The sequence below is a fragment of the Oncorhynchus nerka genome, unplaced genomic scaffold (genome assembly GCF_034236695.1).
Source record: "Oncorhynchus nerka isolate Pitt River unplaced genomic scaffold, Oner_Uvic_2.0 unplaced_scaffold_969, whole genome shotgun sequence".
Taxonomy (NCBI): Eukaryota; Metazoa; Chordata; class Actinopteri; order Salmoniformes; family Salmonidae; genus Oncorhynchus; species Oncorhynchus nerka.
In genome coordinates, this window is record NW_027040346.1 from 183,776 (window position 1) to 204,387 (window position 20,612).

Genomic DNA, 20,612 nt, shown 5'->3' on the forward strand with positions numbered 1-20,612 from the left:
CAGACACACCGCTTATTACTGGTGAAGGAAGGGAGGAATTACATACAGGACTCCTAAGACACACCCCTTATTACTGGTGAAGGGAGGAATTACACACAGGACTTCCCAGACACACCCCTTATTACTGGTGAAGGGAGGAATTACACACAGGACTCCTCAGACACACCCCTTATTACTGGTGAAGGAAGGGAGGAATTACACACAGGACTTCCCAGACACACCCCTTATTACTGGTGAAGGAAGGGAGGAATTACACACAGGACTCCTCAGACACACCCCTTATTACTGGTGAAGGAAGGGAGGAATTACATACAGGACTCCTCAGACACACCCCTTATTACTGGTGAAGGAAGGTAGGAATTACATACAAGACTCCTCAGACACACCCCTTATTACTGGGGAAGGAAGGGAGGAATTAAATACAGGACTCTCCAGACACACCCCTTATTACTGGTGAAGGGAGGAATTACACACAGGACTCCCCAGACACACCCCTTATTACTGGTGAAGGAAGGTAGGAATTACATACAGGACTCCCCAGACACACCCCTTATTACTGGTGAAGGAAGGTAGGAATTACACACAGGACTCCCCAGACACACCCCTTATTACTGGTGAAGGAAGGTAGGAATTACATACAGGACTCCTAAGACACACCCCTTATTACTGGTGAAGATAGGAATTACATACAGGACTCCCCAGACACACCCCTTATTTACATACAGGACTCCCCAGACACACCGGTTATTACTGGTGAAGGAACGGAGGAATTACATACAGGACTCCTAAGACACATCCCTTATTACTGGTGAAGGGAGGAATTACACACAGGATTTCCCAGAAACACCCCTTATTACTGGTGAAGGGAGGAATTACACACAGGACTCCTCAGACACACCCCTTATTACTGGTGAAGGAAGGGAGGAATTACACACAGGACTTCCCAGACACACCCCTTATTACTGGTGAAGGAAGGGAGGAATTACACACAGGACTCCTCAGACACACCCCTTATTACTGGTGAAGGAAGGGAGGAATTACATACAGGACTCCTCAGACACACCCCTTATTACTGGTGAAGGAAGGTAGGAATTACATACAGGACTCCTCAGACACACCCCTTATTACTGGGGAAGGAAGGGAGGAATTAAATACAGGACTCTCCAGACACACCCCTTATTACTGGTGAAGGGAGGAATTACACACAGGACTCCTCAGACACACCCCTTATTACTGGTGAAGGAATGGAGGAATTACACACAGGACTCCTCAGACACTCCCCTTATTACTGGTGAAGGAAGGGAGGAATTACACACAGGACTTCCCAGACACACCCCTTATTACTGCTGAAGGAAGGGAGGAATTAAATACAGGACTCCCCAGACACACCCTTTGAGAAGTGAAGTGCTCTAATCTGAGCCAGGTCTTATGCAAATGATCAACATGTAATTTACAGTAAGTCATTTTCCTTTTTTACCAGTAAGATGCCTGTGACACGAAGACTCTCACACAGAGCTGTTGTCACACACTTTCACACTTCTGTACTTATTGACACCCTTACAGAGCTGTTGTTACACCCATTCACACTTCTGTACTTATTGACACCATTCTGTCCTCTGATAAACAGGGAGTTGGTAGAAAAGTGTGCAATGCAGTTAGTTTCTGTCCACTTGTTTTGATGTAGATATAGGATGAGGAAGAGGGAAGGAGAAGAAGTGAGAGTTTATGCGAACCGTAGGCCATCTCTGAAAAAAGATAGAGACATCTCTGAATAACTATTATCTCTGGTGTCCATGTCACACAGGGGACAGTAAATATAGATCTCAGGCTCTCTCTGAGAAAGACAGAGACATCTCTGAATAACTATTATCTCTGGTGTCCATGTCACACAGGAGACAGTAAATATAGATCTCAGGCTCTCTCTGAGAAAGACAGAGACATCTCTGAATAACTATTATCTCTGGTATTCATGTCACACAGGAGACAGCAGTTATTCTTTGTGAGTTCACCGTCTTGCATTGAGCTACTGTTCATCCTGCTGCTGGTGTCAACATCATATCAGAGTCTCAGTTTAAACCACTGCTTAAAGTTTAAAAGCCAACACTTCCTTTGGCCGCCTTTCCTTCCAGTTCTCTGCTGCCAATGACTGGAAATAATTGCAAAAATATCTGAAGCTGGAGTCTTATCTCCCCCTCTAACTTTAAGCATCAGCTGTCAGAGCAGTTTACTGATCACTGTACCTGTACACAGCCCATCTGTAAATAGCCCACCCGACTACCTCATCCCCATATTATTACTTACCCTCTTGCTCTTTAGCACCCCAGTATCTCTACTTGCACATCATCATAAAACATTCTAACACATATCTCTGATTAACTCTCCTCACTGAAAACAGCATAGATAAAAACAAGTCAACATGGCTATCGATGTTGTGGTTTAATATGGGTTAAATGGGTTAATCAGCTAAGAATCTGAAGCGTCTTAAGGCTTAACTTCTCTGTTGGGGGGCAGAGTGGGGGGAGAGAGAGCAGTGTGAAGCGTTAGGTTTAACTTCTCTGTTGTGGGGGGGACAGAGTGGGGGAGAGAGAGAGCAGTGTGAAGCGTTAGGTTTAACTTCTCTGTTGTGGGGGGGGGGCAGAGTGGGGGGAGAGAGAGAGCAGTGTGAAGCATTAGGCTTAACTTCTCTGTTGGGGGGGGCAGAGTGGGGGAGAGAGAGAGCAGTGTGAAGCATTAGGCTTAACTTCTCTGTTGTGGGGGCAGAGTGGGGGGAGAGAGAGAGCAGTGTGAAGCATTAGGCTTAACTTCTCTGTTGTGGGGGGGGGGCAGAGTGGGGGAGAGAGAGCAGTGTGAAGCGTTAGGTTTAACTTCTCTGTTGTGGGGGGGGAGCAGAGTGGGGGGGGGCAGAGAGAGAGCAGTGTGAAGCATTAGGCTTAACTTCTCTGTTGTGGGGGGCAGAGTGGGGAGAGAGAGAGCAGTGTGAAGCGTTAGGCTTAACTTCTCTGTTGTGGGGGGGAGTGGGGGGAGGGGGTAGAGTGGGGGGGGGGGGGCAGAGAGAGAGAGCAGTGTGAAGCATTAGGCTTAACTTCTCTGTTGTGGGGGGGCAGAGTGGGGGAGAGAGAGCAGTGTGAAGCGTTAGGCTTAACTTCTCTGTTGTGGGGGGCAGAGTGGGGGAGAGAGAGAGCAGTGTGAAGCGTTAGGCTTAACTTCTCTGTTGTGGGGGGGGGGCAGAGTGGGGGGAGAGAGGGAGCGTTAGGCTTAACTGCTTTGCTGTGTGTGAAGACAGACAGAGTGGGGGGAGAGCTTGCTTTGGCAATGTTAACACATGTTTCCCATGCCACTAAAGCCCTTGAATTGAGAGGGACAGAGAGAGACAACATATTTGTGACCTTAGACATTTACACCCTCCCTTCCTTCCTCCCCAGAAGAGAAGAGGTGTGAGTAAACATCTCTGAATAACTATTATCTCTGGTGTCAATGTCAACTGTTTATGTCCTTCAGAGTGTGGGGAGAAAGAGAGGGAGATACAGAGAGAGACACAGCGAGGCAGATATGGAAAGAGAGAGAGAGCATATTTTGGACCTTAGACATTTAGACACCTCTCCCTCCCCGGAAAAATAAGAGGTGTGAGTAAACATCTCTGAATAACTATTCTCTCTGGTGTCATTGTCAACCAGGACACAGCATAGTGTATAAAACTCTACATGGCCATTGATGGCTGACCACAGAGTGCAAGACGTAATGCATTTCAAAGATTTTATCTACACTGTAGTAAACTATACTAATATAAATTAAATATACAAACTAATCTACACTGTGATAAACTATACTAATATAAACTGAATATACAAACTAATCTACACTGTGATAAACTATACTAATATAAACTGAATATACAAACTAATATAAACTGAATATACAAACTAATCTACACTATACTAATATAAACTGAATATACAAACTAATATACACTGTGGTAAACTAAACTAATATAAATTAAATATACAAACTAATCTTCACTGTGATAAACAAACATGGTTTTCAGAAAATAAGTCTGTGGTCACATGGTGGTGGTTAGTGTCGTACTATTGGTTAGACAGTTTCCCCTTTAATGAGGTTGACTGTTAAAACTGTCTCTGACATTAGACTGAGTCACACAGAGGCTCCAGCTGTGCAGCGAACAGACACAAACCTACAACTGAGATAACAGCAGACTTTACAACAGTAGAAGATACAACAGTAGAAGTTACAACAGTAGAAGTTACAACAGTAGAAGATACAACAGTAGAAGATACAACAGTAGAAGATACAACAGTAGAAGTTACAACAGTAGAAGTTACGAGAGAAGAAGATACAACAGTAGAAGTTACAACAGTAGAAGTTACGAGAGAAGAAGATACAACAGTAGAAGTTACAACAGTAGAAGTTACAACAGTAGAAGATACAACAGTAGAAGTTACGAGAGAAGAAGATACAACAGTAGAAGTTACAACAGTAGAAGATACAACAGTAGAAGTTACAACAGTAGAAGTTACAACAGTAGAAGATACAACAGTAGAAGATACAACAGTAGAAGATACAACAGTAGAAGATACAACAGTAGAAGATACAACAGTAGAAGTTACAACAGTAGAAGTTACAACAGTAGAAGATACAACAGTAGAAGATACAACAGTAGAAGATACAACAGTAGAAGTTACAACAGTAGAAGTTACAACAGTAGAAGTTACTTCATTTGAGCACAGCTGTGTAAAGATGTCAGAGGCAACCTATAAAAACAGAGATGGATTGAAAGGGGAAAAAACAAATGAGACCATGAATATTGATGATCATATACCGATCAACAAAAGACCCATCATGCCCTGCAAGAAGGATGGAGCTGGTGATCAACATTCAGGTAACAGTTTATCCTGGTGTAGTGCTCAACACGGACACACACACACACACACACACACACACACACACACACACACACACACACACACACACACACACACACACACACACACACACACACACACACACAAATCTAATTTACATAAATATTCACACTCCTGAGTCAATACAAGTTAGAATCACCTTTGGCAGCGATTACAGCTGTGCGTCTCTGGGTAAGTCTCTAAGAGCTTTTTTTTTGTACACCTGGATTGTACAATATTTGCATCTCTTTCAAATTGATTGTTGATCGTTGCTAAACATCCATTTTCAAGTGTTACAATCAAAAATAAGACATCAGCCAATCAGGAACATTCACCGTCGTCTTGGTAACCAACTCCAGTGTATATTTGGCCTTGTGTTGTAGGTTATTGTCCTGCTGAAAGGTGAATTCATCTCCCAATGTCTGGTGGAACGCAAACTGAACCAGGTTTTTCTCTAGGATTTTGCCTGTGTTTAGCTCCACTCTGGTAATTTTTATCCTGAAAAACTCCCAGTCCTTAATAACGATTACAAGCAACCCCATAAAATCACCATTGGCCTCATTGTGAAATCCCTGAGATGTTTAATTCCTTTCTGGCCAATGAGTTGGAAAGGATGTGAGTATCTTTGTAGTGATTGGGTGTTTATGTTTGACCAATAGGTGCCCTTCTTTGCGAAGCGTTGAAAAACCACCGTCTTTGCTTGTTTGAATATGTGATTGAAATTCACTGCTTGACTGAGGGATTTTACAGATAATTGTATGTGTGGGGCACAGACATGAGGTAGTAATTTACAACATAATGTTAATGCTTACCCTAACCCCAACCCTAACCCCAACCCCAACCCTAACCCCAACCCCAACCCTAACCCCAACCCCTACCCCAACCCCCTAACCCTAACCCTAAACCCCAACCCTAACCCTAACCCCAACCCCAACCCTAACCCCAACCCTAACCCCCTAACCCCCCCAACCCCAACCCTAACCCCCCTAACCCCAACCCCTACCCTAACCCCAACCCCTAAACCCCAACCCCAACCCCTACCTAACCCTACCCCAACCCCAACCCTAACCCCAACCCTAACCCCAACCCCAACCTAACCCCTACCCCAACCCCAACCCTAACCCCAACCCTAACCCCAACCCCTAACCCTAACCCCTAGCCCCAACCCCAACCCTAACCCCAACCCTAACCCCAACCCCAGCCTAACCCCTAAACCCCTACCCTAACCCCTACCCCAACCCCAACCCTAACCCCAACCCTAACCCCAACCCCAACCCTAACCCCTACCCCAACCCCAACCCTAACCCCCTAACCCCAACCCCTACCCTAACCCCAACCCTAACCCCAACCCCTATTTTTACCCCAACCCCAACCCCAACCCTAACCCCAACCCTACCCTAACCCCAACCCTAACCCCTAACCCCCCTAACCCCTAACCCCTACCCCTACAACCCCAACCCCAACCCCAACCCTAACCCCAACCCCAACCCTAACCCCTACCCCAACCCCAACCCTAATCCTAAAATGGTTGCGTGGAAATTGAATTAACATAATACAAAAAAAATCGCCATCGACATCCGTCAGTTTTAGAAAGAGACATCTGCTTGTTGCACGGGCCACATCTCAATCCACTGCATCCTCCCTTTCACATCTGTGGTGGAAGGTGGAAGGTGGCAGAGCTAGAGGGGTCAGACCATGAGACACGCTGAATATCGGATCTTCTCACAAAATCGTATGTAGCGTCTGAACGGTTTGACCTACAAACTATTATAACCATTCTATTGAAAGATGAGACTCTCACAAACGTGATTCTCCATTTAGGACGTCCACAAGCCTCACACGACTCTGAAGGTCCCCAGTACCAGTTTAAAACATTTATGGACGTATATATGGAGATAGTTTAGTGGTTAAAATTAGGGGATAAATGTTTCCCGATCTTTCTAACATCTCTCAGATAGACAGATACTTCAGATACTTTGATATTTTTGGGGACTTTCTGTTGTTCCATGAATGTTATTCAATTTGTTTCGTTTGGCTAATAACAGTAATGCAAATTCAGTGTTTCATCAAATATCTATATACATATAATAACATATTTTTTATACTTTAATACTTAAAACTCTAAATCAAACAACTAAATAATCCATGGTATCTTCTTTCCACATGTCGGCTTAGACCCTCCCCCTCCCACGGCTTAGACCCTCCCCCTCCCACGTCTTGACCCTCCCCTCCCACGTCTAAGACCCTCCCCTCCCACGTCTTAGACCCTCCCCCTCCCACGTCTTAGACCCTCCCCCTCCCACGTCTTAGACCCTCCCCCTCCCAGATCTTAGACCCTCCCCCTCCCACGTCTTAGACCCTCCCCTCCCACATCTTAGACCCTCCCCCTCCCACGTCTTAGACCCTCCCCTCCCACGTCTTAGACCCTCCCCCTCCCACGGCTTAGACCCTCCCCTCCCACGTCTTAGACCCTCCCACCTCCCACGGCTTAGACCCTCCCCTCCCACGTCTTAGACCCTCCCCCTCCCACGTCTTAGACCCTCCCCCTCCCACGTCTTAGACCCTCCCCCTCCCACATCTTAGACCCTCCCCCTCCCACGTCTTAGACCCTCCCCCTCCCACGTCTTAGACCCTCCCCCTCCCAGATCTTAGACCCTCCCCTCCCAGATCTTAGACCCTCCCCCTCCCACGTCTTAGACCCTCCCCCCCTCCCACGGCTTAGACCTTCCCCTCCCACGTCTTAGACCCTCCCCTCCCACGGCTTAGACCCTCCCCTCCCACGTCTTAGACCCTCCCCCTCCCACATCTTAAACCCTCCCCCTCCCACGTCTTAGACCCTCCCCCTCCCACGGCTTAGACCCTCCCCCTCCCACGGCTTAGACCCTCCCCCTCCCACGGCTTAGACCCTCCCCCTCTCACGTCTTAGACCCTCCCCCTCCCACGGCTTAGACCCTCCCCCTCCCACGTCTTAGACCCTCCCCCTCCCACGTTTTAGACCCTCCCCCTCCCACGTCTTAGACCCTCCCCCTCCCACGTCTTAGACCCTCCCCCTCCCACGTCTTAGACCCTCCCCCTCCCAGATCTTAGACCCTCCCCCTCCCACGTCTTAGACCCTCCCCCTCCCACGTCTTAGACCCTCCCCTCCCACGTCTTAGACCCTCCCCTCCCACGTCTTAGACCCTCCCCCTCCCAGATCTTAGACCCTCCCCTCCCACGTCTTAGACCCTCCCCCTCCCAGATCTTAGACCCTCCCCTCCCACGTCTTAGACCCTCCCCCTCCCCCACGTCTTAGACCCTCCCCTCCCACGGCTTAGACCTTCCCCCTCCCACGTCTTAGACCCTCCCCTCCCACGGCTTAGACCCTCCCCTCCCACGTCTTAGACCCTCCCCCTCCCACATCTTAAACCCTCCCCCTCCCACGTCTTAGACCCTCCCCCTCCCACGTCTTAGACCCTCCCCCTCCCACATCTTAGACCCTCCCCCTCCCACATCTTAGACCCTCCCCTCCCACGTCTTAGACCCTCCCCCTCCCAGATCTTAGACCCTCCCCCTCCCACGTCTTAGACCCTCCCCCTCCCACATCTTAGACCCTCCCCCTCCCACGTTTTAGACCCTCCCCCTCCCACGTCTTAGACCCTCCCCCTCCCACGTCTTAGACCCTCCCCCTCCCACATCTTAGACCCACCCCCTCCCACGTTTTAGACCCTCCCCCTCCCACGGCTTAGACCCTCCCCCTCCCACGGCTTAGACCCTCCCCCTCCCACATCTTAGACCCTCCCCTCCCACGTCTTAGACCCTCCACCCTCCCACGGCTTAGACCCTCCCCCTCCCACATCTTAGACCCTCCCCCTCCCACGGCTTAGACCCTCCCCCTCCCACGGCTTAGACCCTCCCCCTCCCACATCTTAGACCCTCCCCCTCCCACATCTTAGACCCTCCACCCTCCCACATCTTAGACCCTCCCCCTCCCACGGCTTGGACCCTCCCGCCTCCAAAGGCTTAGACCCTCCCCCTCCCACGGCTTAGACCCCCCTCCTACATCTTAGACCCTCCCCCCTCCCACGTCTTAGACCCTCCCCTCCCACGGCTTAGACCCTCCCCCTCCCACATCATAGACCCTCCCCCTCCCACGGCTTAGACCCTCCCCCTCCCACATCTTAGACCCTCCACCCTCCCACATCTTAGACCCTCCCCCTCCCACGGCTTGGACCCTCCCGCCTCCAAAGGCTTAGACCCTCCCCCCTCCCACGGCTTAGACCCTCCCCCTCCCACATCTTAGACCCTAGCCCCTCCCATGGCTTAGACCCTCCCCCTCCAAAGGCTTAGACCCTCCCCCTCCCACAGCTTAGACCCCCTCCTACATCTTAGAACCTCCCCCTCCCACGTCTTAGACCCTCCCCCTCCCACGGCTTAGACCCTCCCCCTCCCACATCTTAGACCCTCCCCCTCCCACGGCTTAGACCCTCCCCCTCCCACGGCTTAGACCCTCCCCCTCCCACGGCTTAGACTCCCCTCCTACATCTTAGACCCTCCCCCTCCCACGGCTTAGACCCTCCCCCTTCCACATCTTAGACCCTCCCCCTCCCACGGCTTAGACCCTCCCCCTCCCACATCTTAGACCCTCCCCTCCCACGGCTTAGACCCTCCCCCTCCCACGGCTTAGACTCCCCCTCCTACATCTTAGACCCTCCCCCTCCCACGTCTTAGACCCTCCCCCTCCCACGGCTTAGACCCTCCCCCTCCCACATCTTAGACCCTCCCCCTCCCACGGCTTAGACCCTCCCCCTCCCACGGCTTAGACCCTCCCCCTCCTGTCTTAGACCCTCCCCCTCCCACATCTTAGACTCTCCCCTCCCACTGCTTAGACCCTCCCCCTCCCACATCTTAGACCCTCCCCCTCCGGCTTAGACCCTCCCCCTCCCACGGCTTAGACCCTCCCCCTCCCACTGCTTAGACCCTCTCCCCTCCCACGGCTTAGACCCTCCACCCTCCCACGGCTTAGACCCTCCCCCCTCGCACGGCTTAGACCCTCCCCTTCCCACTGCTTAGACCCTCCCCCTCCCACGGCTTAGACCCTCCCATCTCCCTCTTCTTAGATCCTTGTATATATTGAGATAGTTCAGTGCCTAAATTAACCTCTTCAGTCGACCGAATATTTTCGTTGAGTTTCTAGCCGGACATTTTTCCAGACGGACAGCTAATGATCTTTACATTGCCTCCTGATGAATTTTATCGCTTATTAACGTTTACTAATACCTAAAGTTGCATTACAAACGTATTTCGAAGTGTTTTGTGAAAGTTTATCGTCGACTTTTTGAATTTAAAAAAATGACGTTACGTTTTGAAACAATGTTTTTTTCGTTTATCACACAGTCTACATATAACGATATCTAGGCTTTATATGGACCGATTTAATCGAAATAAAGACCCAAATAGTGTTTATGGGACATCTAGGAGTGCCAACAAAGAAGATGGTGAAAGGTAATGAATGTTTTCTATTTTATTGTGCGGTTTGTGTAACGCCGAAATGCTAATTATTTTGTTTACGTACCCTGTGGGTCTTTTGGGGTGTTGCATGCTATCAGATAATAGCTTCTCATGCTTTCGCCGAAAAGCATTTTAAAAATCTGACTTGTTGCCTGGATTCACAACGAGTGTAGCTTTAATTCGATACCCTGCATGTGTATTTTAATGAACTTTTGAGTTTTAACTAATACTATTAGCATTTAGCGTAGCGCATTGCATTTCAGAGCTCTAGTTGGGACGCAAGCGTCCCCGAGTAGAAGCAACAGGTTAAGGGATAAATACATGTACAAATATATGAATAAAATGTTTCCTGATCTCTATTACATACATGAAGGGCACTTTTCGGCATTTGCTGTATGTTGATGAGAAACTCCATATTTCAAATTACTAGACGTCCGAAAACGTTTGTAAATTTCGCGGACGGCGCCGTGCGGCAGGGCCGGATCTACCAGGAAGTCATCAAACAAACTCTCTCGGACATTCGGCATCCGTTTTTATAAAACATTCAACTTTTGGTAATTTTTCCGCTGTCCCGGTCAATCCCACAAAAGGACGATTGGAATCATATTGCAAATGTACAAAACATCACGAATCATGACGTGGCCTTATCTCCTAAACGGAAAAGACTTGACTAAATTTGGTGAGCATAGGTTTGGCATAATGGGCAGTTGGCCCTGAACAAGATGGCGTCTAGGCCTCAACGGTTTTTGAGTTATGGCCATTTTTCTGTGATTAAAGGTCCAAAATGAAAATAGAGCAATATTTTTCCGCTTCACATCAAAGTAAAGGAACCTACGGTGTCAATAAAAAAAGAACCAGACATTTATCTTTCGTCATTTAAGAGAAATGGTACAATGTCAAATTGGTGATGTTCCAATTTTTTATTTTATTTTTTAAACAGTTACAGATCCAGCGTGTTCATACTAATCTTCGGAGCTCTGAGAGATTTCTGTGATTTTCTGAAATAACACACACTCACTAAACCCTCCGTAAATAAGTCAGTTCTTAACGTAAAGACTTAAAACTCTAAATTCTATAATTGCCTACCCCAAGGAGGATATGTGTTCACTTTCAGCTTCCTGTGTAAACCGGTGTCATAGGGGCTATTTCGAAATAATTAACAAGGTCAGATCTTTTCAAAACTTCATATGTGTGATTAGGCAACCCTCATGTAAATCAGTAATTTCTCCCAACAGATGTCAAAGAAAAGCTCTCTCACACAGCAAGGACTTAGTGACATAGTGTGAGGCTTACAGACACACAGAGCCTGCAATAGTTACCTTTGTTCGAACTATCAAAGAACCATCATACCTAGAGCTCTGAATCTTTAAAAACTTGTTCTAGAGCTCAAGTCAATAGTGCACAGTGAGTAATGTGGCTCTAGAAGGTTCTCAGACCAGAAACAGCCTTGTACATTTGCAATAACTTCAATTAATTTTGACCATCACAAAAATGACAACATTTAGAAAATTCCCAGAATCGTAAGACTAGGTGCATTGAAACCGCCTTGGCCCATAGAGATGGACCGTAACGTTTCTGTCCGATAACTCATTCAAGGACCCCGTAGCAACGCACAGAAAATGTGGATTTTCAGCACCAATTACGGTCGCCGCTCAGGTTCCAAATGACCTATCGAGCCAAAACTTGGGATTTGGGGTGGCCTCAGCTAGGCCTACACATATGTCAGAACTAAACCCGCAGCTAGAACGTAAGTACGTGTTTAATGTTTTTATTAGAAGGCGCTGTGAATTTTGAGCCTGCTCTGAAATATGTGATAGTCGTCTTCTAAACGAGTTGGACAAAGTGGGCTTGGTGTCAGTTTGTATCAGTTTGGTGTCGGAATGATATCTAATTGACTGATGGATGGTGACTTGCTTGGTGACTTGTCTATTTGCAATATGTGATAGACCATCAGCAATTGACATTCTGAAATCAACACCAACGAGTGATGGAGAGGAACCCCTATCCCCGAACATCCCGAGTTCATCGGGCCAGTCAATTTTGTATTTCTGCAGTATGTTTAAGCATGTCAAAATCGTGATGGTAAATGCCCATTGAAACATATTGCAAATGGACAGCCTTGCCAGGAGCAAATTTTTTAAAATGGTTTTAATACTTTTAATGGGGAGCAAGTGGTCTATGGTTGGGTAGGGAGCACCCCCCACCCGTGCCCATCCAATAGGGAGTGCCCCTGGTCATTTTGGACATAAAAAGCAAAACAAAAAACAACAGAGTCCCACTTCTCCCTCATCATTCATGACAAATAGACCATCTAGGTTGATTCTTGGCATAACATAGTGCTATATTTAATTTGGGCAGTATAAATGCCATTTGGTTAATTTACTTTTGGGTTTGGAAACTGACTTCCTATGATCGTACATTGCAAATGGACATAACATCCTGATTTGGCACTTTCAATACTTTCATATTGCATTTACAGATTTCGAATGGCATTTGGCAATGGTTCACTGACTTTTGACTTCCTATGAAATCATATTGCAAATGGACAAAATGTATGCTTTATGGACAAGTGAAAAAAATGACAATAAAATATGACAAAAGTATGTTCATACAGTTCTTATACATGTATAATTGACCAAAAAAATGAAAACATTTTGAAAAACACAGAAAGCACTTTTTTTAGGGGAGTGATAAGTTTTAGATTTTTTTTTCACATTTTCAAAATTGCACCCTTGGTCTTGACTTGATGTGCATTTGCAATATGAACATTTACTGTGGAGCGCGCTCGCCATCTATGGGATTTTTGCTGTGTGACACTTGTCATTTGCAATATGTTTTGAATGAAACGGCATCCAATTGAGTGGTATTGTCCATCGTGTATATGTTTCGTACGGTGCCAATAAGATCCCATTAACTTTTGTCCATTTCAGGGGGGTATTCCCTTACATTTCTTAGACACTTCAGAACTTCCTTTTGATATTTTGGGGTATTTTCTGTTGTTCCATGTAGTGAATCTGTTATTCAATGTGTTTCTATTGGCTAATAGCAGTAATCACTATCTGTTATTTCATGTAGTGAAAATGTTATTCAATGCATTTCTATTGGCTAATAGCAAAAATGCCAAATTCAATGTTTCATCTATAGGGGTGGGGTTTCCACATCACCACGTTCAATACCCAAACACGAACACGAAGCACAATTAGAATACAAATGGGGTATTTATAAGGGAGAATTGAACACTGTGGGAAAATGGGGGAATTCCGCAACCAGGTCACAGTCCACAATCTGTTCTCGTTGTCCGTACCGTTCTCCTGGTGTCCTAAAACTCGGGTCCTCAGCCAAACCGTTTTGGTACACAGTGGAGGTAATCAGACAGATAGATAATTCTCTCTTTGCTCACACTGTCCATAACAGTCCTCCCTCCATTTGTGCAGCCCGCTTCCTCTTTTATCCACAAGCACTCCCTGGCTTAACGACCCACAGGCTTGCCTCGTTGGGGCAGGAAGTCCATATTGGGCTCGGGGTTAGAGCCAGCGGGCTGCAAGATATCTCCTTCAATCACCACTTCCCTCACCCTTCCCTGCTGTCTGCCACACCATGTTACTTAGACTTGTTATTCTTCTTCACTATTCACTGTTTATTTATTCCTTGTATCACTATTGTAAATGTTGTATCTTTATCTCTGCATTGTTGGAAAGGACCCGTAAGTCAGCATTTCACTATTAGCGTATCACGTTTAAGGGAAGACCCAGATGCAAACGATGTACGAAGTAACAAAAGTTTATTACTAGAACAGGTCGAGGACACGCAGAGGTCAGTAATCCAGATCAGAGTCCAAAAGGTACAGAACGGCAGGCAGGCTCAGGCTCAGGGCAGGCAGAATGGTCAAAATCTAGAAAAGAGGAACTAGAAACAGACAGGACCAAGTGCAAATAGATGGAAAGCTTGACGAATGAAACGAACTGGCAACAGACAAACAGAGAACGCAGGTATAAATACACAGGGGATAATGGGGAAGATGGGCGACACCTGGAGGGGGGTGGAGACAAGCACAAATACAGGTGAAACAGATTCCGGTGTGACAAGCATATTTTTTACGAAGCATATGACAAATAAAATGTGGATTAAAATACGTTTCAGTACTCATTTTGGGTGCCTGAACTCTGCAATATGTTTAAGCCAATATTCTGGAAGAAGTTCTGGAAGTCAAGCAGTAGAATATGTGAGGTGTTGGAACTGGTGTATTTCCCTCACTGATTCAAGCAGAAAATTGACACAAAAGTAGATACAAATACAACGCTGATAAAGAATAAGTTTTAATGGTAATAATTTGTGCTTCAGTGTCTTGTCAGTGGTGGAAGAGATACTCTGGAGCTGCTGCAGTGTGTCTGGGGCTTCTGTGTGTTCTCCTACTGGCTGGGATCATAGGCCTGTTTCTCTACCGTGAGTTTGATATGTTCTCACTCAAACATTCTTCATCATCAGTGGTGTAATGACCAGGGTTCAATTACATTTACATTCCAGTCAATTACATTCAGAACGGACAATTAACATTTAACTGACCCCAACCCTGGTCTTGTCTGATTAACATTTAACTGACCCCAACCCTGGTCATGTCTGATTAACATTTAACTGACCCCAACCCTGGTCATGTCTGATTAACATTTAACTGACCCCAACCCTGGTCATGTCTTATTAACATTTCCACTGTTACCTTGTTCATTGGTCGTATTATTTCACAGAGAGAAACCAATTGACCTGTTCCAACACCCTGACCAAAGAGAGGGACCAGTTACAGACCAGTGGAAACAATCTGACTGAAGAGAGAGACCAGCTACAGACTAGCAACAACACGCTGACCAAAGGGAGAGACCAGCTACAGACCAGCGACAACACCCTGACCAAAGAGAGAGACCAGCTACAGACCAGATACAACACCCTGACCAAAGAGAGAGACCAGCTACAGACCAGTTACAACACCCTGACCAAAGAGAGAGACCAGCTACAGAAAGAGACAGAACTTCTGAAACAATCTTTAGTTGAGAAAGGTGAGTCAAATTGTCTAATGACTGTTCTGTTTCACAGTCTCTGTATCAGTTCACATGCCACTTACAAACAGGAAATGTAACTTTTATGAAATGAAACGTGAGAAAAAAGGTATGACTTCCAAACTGTCCATTAGTTAGTGTCCCGTCTTCCTTGACTGTCTGATTGATACTTAATTCATTGTTGTATGAAAGTGACTAAAGCAGGAAATGTTCAACTTATAGTGTGTCCTCGAGGATGGAAGAAGCTTGGTAGCAGTTGTTACTACGTCTCTACTGAGACAAAATCCTGGGAGGAGAGCAGACAGGACTGCAGAAATAGAGGAGCAGACCTGGTCATCATCAACAGCCAAGAGAAACAGGTGTGTGAGAAAGAGAGAGAGTGACAGAGAGAGTGAGAGAGTGAGTGAGTGAGTGACAGAGAGAGAGAGAGAGAGAGAGACAAAAGAGAGTGACAGAGTGAGACAGGGATGCAGCTTAAGCCCCACCCTCTTCGACATATATATCAACGGATTGGCGAAGGCACTCTAGAACAGTCTGCAGCCCCGGTCTTCACCATACTAGAATCTGAAGTCAAATGTCTACAGTTCAAAAAGTTCAGCAAAGCAGGGCCTACGGCAGCACCTAGATCTTCTGCACAGATGCTATCAGGCCTGAACCCTGACAGTAAATCTCAGTAAGGCAAAAAATAGCGGTGTTCCATAAAAGGTTCAGTTGCCAGGAACATGAATACAAATTCCATCTGGACACCGTTGCCCTAGAGCACACAAAAAAACTATACAGCCCTCAGTCTAAACATCAGCGACACAGGTAACTTCCACAAAGCTGTGAACGATCTGAGAGACAAGGCAAGAAGGGCCTTCTATGGAGGGCCAGCAAAAGGAACATAAAATTGACATACCAAATAGGATCTGGCAACAAATATAATGTGAATCAGTTTTAGAACCCATTGCCCTTTATGGTTGTGAGGTCTGGTGACACCAACCAAGAATTCACAAAATGTGACAAATATCAAATTGAGACTCTGCATACATCATTCTTAAAAAATATCCTCTGTGTACAACGTAAAACACGAAATAATGCATGCAGAGCAGAATTAGGCCGAAACCTGCTAATTATCAATATCCTGGAGAAGAGTCCCTTAAGCAAGCTGGTCCTGGGGCTCTGTTCACAAACACAAACACACCCTACAGAGCCCCAGGACAGCAACACAATCAGACCCAACCAAATCATGAGAAAACTAAATAATAATTACTTGACATATTAGAAAGAATTAACAAAAAAACAGAGCAAACCAGAATGCTATTTGGACCTAAACAGAGAGTACACAGTGGCAGAATACCTGACCACTGTGACTGACCCAAATTTAAGGAAAGCTTTGACTATGTAAAGACTCAGTGAGCATAGCCTTGCTATTGAGAAAGGCCGCCGTAGGCAGACATGGCCTACGGCGGCCATGTCTTCTCAAGAGAAGACAGGCTATGTGCACACTGCCCACAAAATGAGGTGGAAACTGAGCTGCACTTCCTAACCTCTTGCCCAATGTATGACCATATTAGAGACACATATTTTCATCAGACCACACAAATCCACAAAGAACTTGAAAAGAAACCCAATTTACATTAACTCCCATATATATTGAGTAAATACCACAGTGTGCCCTCACAGCAGCAAGATTTGTGACCAGTTTTCCCTTTGGTAATTTAACTACTTGCAATTAATATTTGAAATTGGAAAACATTTTTTGGAGAAGACTATGTATTAACAATGTTGAATCTCTTCCACAACTATAGACATTAGTCAATTGGTTATGCGGGGTAAAGAACTATGTCTGGATTGGTCTGACTGACTCTGTTACTGAGGGACCTGGAAATGGGTGGACGACACACCACTAACCACAAAGTAAGACATTAATGAATTCTGTGTCACTATGACATCACTGTCTGGAGAAGTAGGTTCAGAGTGGACAGCCTGATTCTCCTACAGGTATTGGAACAGTGGACAGCCTGATTCTATGTGTTGTTTCTCCTACAGGTATTGGAACAGTGGACAGCCTGATTCTCCTACAGGTATTGGAACAGTGGACAGCCTGATTCTATGTGTTGTTTCTTCTACAGGTATTGGAACAGTGGACAGCCTGATTATATGTGTTGTTTCTTCTACAGGTATTGGAACAGTGGACAACCTGATTCTATGTGTTGTTTCTTCTACAGGTATTGGAACAGTGGACAGCCTGATTCTGTGTTGTTTCTTCTACAGGTATTGGAACAGTGGACAGTCTGATTCTATGTGTTGTTTCATCTACAGGTATTGGAACAGTGGACAGCCTGATTCTGTGTTGTTTCTTCTACAGGTATTGGAACAGTGGACAACCTGATTCTATGTGTTGTTTCTTCTACAGGTATTGGTACAGTGGACAACCTGATTATATGTGTTGTTTCTTCTACAGGTATTGGAACAGTGGACAGCCTGATTCTATGTCTTGTTTCTTATACAGGTATTGGAACAATGCCATTCTGATTCTGTGTTGTTTCTTCTACAGGTATTGGAACAGTGGAGAGCCTAATGGTGGTGGAGCAGAGAACTGTGTGTATTTCTACTCCAGGTCATCAGACACAGGAGCTTGGTGGGACTATTACTGTTACTATAAATACAGATGGATCTGTGAAAAATAGGATTCATCCTCAGTACTCTCTGAACTGCTAATTAAGATTATGCTAAGTTCTGTCAATCGTAAACTATTTTCTGCTCATTCAACTTACCTTGTAAAGTACATACAATATATAACAAGACAAATGTATAACACATTATAATAAAAATAACAGAACATATGCAACAACAATACAATGAATTGATAACAGAAAGACTGTTCTCTCTGTTGTTGAGGAAATTCACCACGAAGGACAAGAAAATCTAAGGAACTGAATCAATCTTTAATATCACAGTCATGGAGTTTATTGATGTTAATTTTTATTTGAATTACTTTTTATTTTAGTCTACTTGCTAAATATTTTTCTTAACTCTTCTTGCACTGCACTGTTGGTTAAGGGCTTGTAAGTCATCATTTCACTGTAAAGTCTACACTTGTTGTATTCGGCGCGTGTAACAAATAAAGTTTGATTTGATTTGAGACCCTTTATACTGCGACACAAACAAGTCATATCAGCATGGTTGGTTCCTGCATGAGATATGATATCTGATATCACACCAGGCTTTTTACCTTGAAACTGAGATACGCCTTTTGGTTCCCAGAGCAATGTTCTGGGTGTACTGGGAAATTGCTTATTCAGTGTGGATTCCTTCCAGTCAATCAGTTACTCGCATGAAACCAACCAAGTTGGTTATTAGAAAAGCAGCATTATTCTAAACATACGAGTGGATAAAGAGAGAGAAAATGTAACACTCTATTATATAATAGTACATCTAACCTGGAGTCTAGAAGGACTGTTCTCTACTGTATAATAGTAGATCCAACCTGGAGTCTAGAAGGACTGTTGTCTTCTGTATAATAGTAGATCTAACATGGAGTCTAGAAGGACTGTTCTCTCTACTGTATAATAGTAGATCTAACATGGAGTCTAGAAGGACTGTTCTCTACTGTATAATAGTAGATCTAACATGGAGTCTAGAAGGACTGTTCTCTACTGTATAATAGTAGATCTAACATGGAGTCTAGAAGGACTGTTCTCTCCTGTATAATAGTTGATCTAACATGGAGTCTAGAAGGACTGTTCTCTCTACTGTATAATTTAATATAATCTCTGACACTTTAAGTCTGCAAATGTGAATGTAATATACATCAGATGCGTGTCCATTAACACTACAAGTACCAAAGAGATCAGATCAATAGAGACTCCGTGTCTTTTTGACTGCTGCTTTACCATTTCACAGCCACTAGCAACAGATGTGAACTACACAAAACAAACAAAGGTTTAGTGAATCTTTTAGAAGAGAAAAGGCTTATTTTCACTTGTCAACGACTGGCTGTTGTTGGATATGCTCAACTACTGAGCTCTGTCTGGGTGAAGGACCCGGTTTGAAACGAGGCGCCTTTGAACCTGCCTGTATAAATACCTTGCATTACAGTTGTATAGAAGGCACACCTGCCACGAGTCCTCGCAAGGCCATAGAAATCGGTAGAGTTCACACTGTGTCCTGGTCTGCATCCTCTCTGGTGTAGCACAGACTCCCCCCCCCCCAACCAACCACTATGGGGACGGACGGAGCACCGACTTCCCCCCCCAACCACTATGGGGACGGACGGAGCACCGACTTCCCCCCCCAACCACTATGGGGACAGACGGAGCACAGACTCCCCCCTCCCCGCCCCTCCAACCACTATGGGGACAGACGGAGCACCGACTCCCCCCAACCACTATGGGGACGGACGGAGCACAGACTCCCCACCCCCAAACTCTATGGGGACAGACGGAGCACAGACTTCCCCCTCAACCTCTATGGGGACGGACGGAGCACCGACTTCCCCCAACCACTATGGGGACGGACGGAGCACCGACTTCCCCCAACCACTATGGGGACGGACGGAGCACCGACTTCCCCCCAACCACTATGGGGACGGACGGAGCACAGAATCCCCCCCACCACTATGGGGACAGACGGAGCACAGACTCCCCCGCCCCTCCAACCACTATGGGGACAGACGGAGCACCGACTCCCCCAACCACTATGGGGACGGACGGAGCACAGACTTCCCCCAACCTCTATGGGGACAGACGGAGCACAGACTCCCCCAACCACTATGGGGACGGACGGAGCACAGACTCCCCCCCACCTCTATGGGGACAGACGGAGCACAGACTCCCCCAACCACTATGGGGACGGACGGAGCACAGACCCTCCCCCAACCACTATGGGGACGGACGGAGCACCGACTTCCCCCAACCACTATGGGGACGGATGGAGCACGGACTCCCCCAACCACTATGGGGACGGACGGAGCACGGACTCCCCCCCCCACCAACCACTATGGGGACGGACGGAGCACCGACTTCCCCCAACCACTATGGGGACGGACGGAGCACCGACTTCCCCAACCACTATGGGGACGGACGGAGCACCGACTCCCCCAACCACTATGGGGACGGACGGAGCACGGACTCCCCCCACCACTATGGGGACAGACGGAGCACCGACTTCCCCCAAC

The 20,612-nt window shown here is 46.3% G+C and overlaps 1 protein-coding gene across 1 annotated transcript; it reads left to right on the forward strand.

The window, feature by feature from the left end:
• Positions 1-4,148: 4,148 nt before the first annotated feature.
• LOC135570621 (C-type lectin domain family 12 member B-like) lies at positions 4,149-18,578 on the forward strand. Its single transcript, XM_065016568.1, has 5 exons — positions 4,149-4,894; positions 14,745-14,846; positions 15,146-15,451; positions 15,674-15,810; positions 17,991-18,578. Exons 1-5 carry the CDS (start codon positions 4,753-4,755, stop codon positions 18,012-18,014), a joined length of 711 nt encoding a protein of 236 aa, XP_064872640.1. The 5' UTR covers positions 4,149-4,752; the 3' UTR covers positions 18,015-18,578.
• The last annotated feature ends 2,034 nt before the right edge of the window (positions 18,579-20,612 follow it).

Coding starts and splice junctions, on each gene's coding strand:
- LOC135570621 (XM_065016568.1), top strand. CDS start 4,753: ATGTCAGAGGCAACCTATAAAAACAGAGATGGATTGAAAGGGGAAAAA. Junction 4,895..14,744: donor AGCTGGTGATCAACATTCAG/GTAACAGTTTAT, acceptor TTTGTGCTTCAG/TGTCTTGTCAGTGGTGGAAG. Junction 15,452..15,673: donor ACAATCTTTAGTTGAGAAAG/GTGAGTCAAATT, acceptor TTCAACTTATAG/TGTGTCCTCGAGGATGGAAG.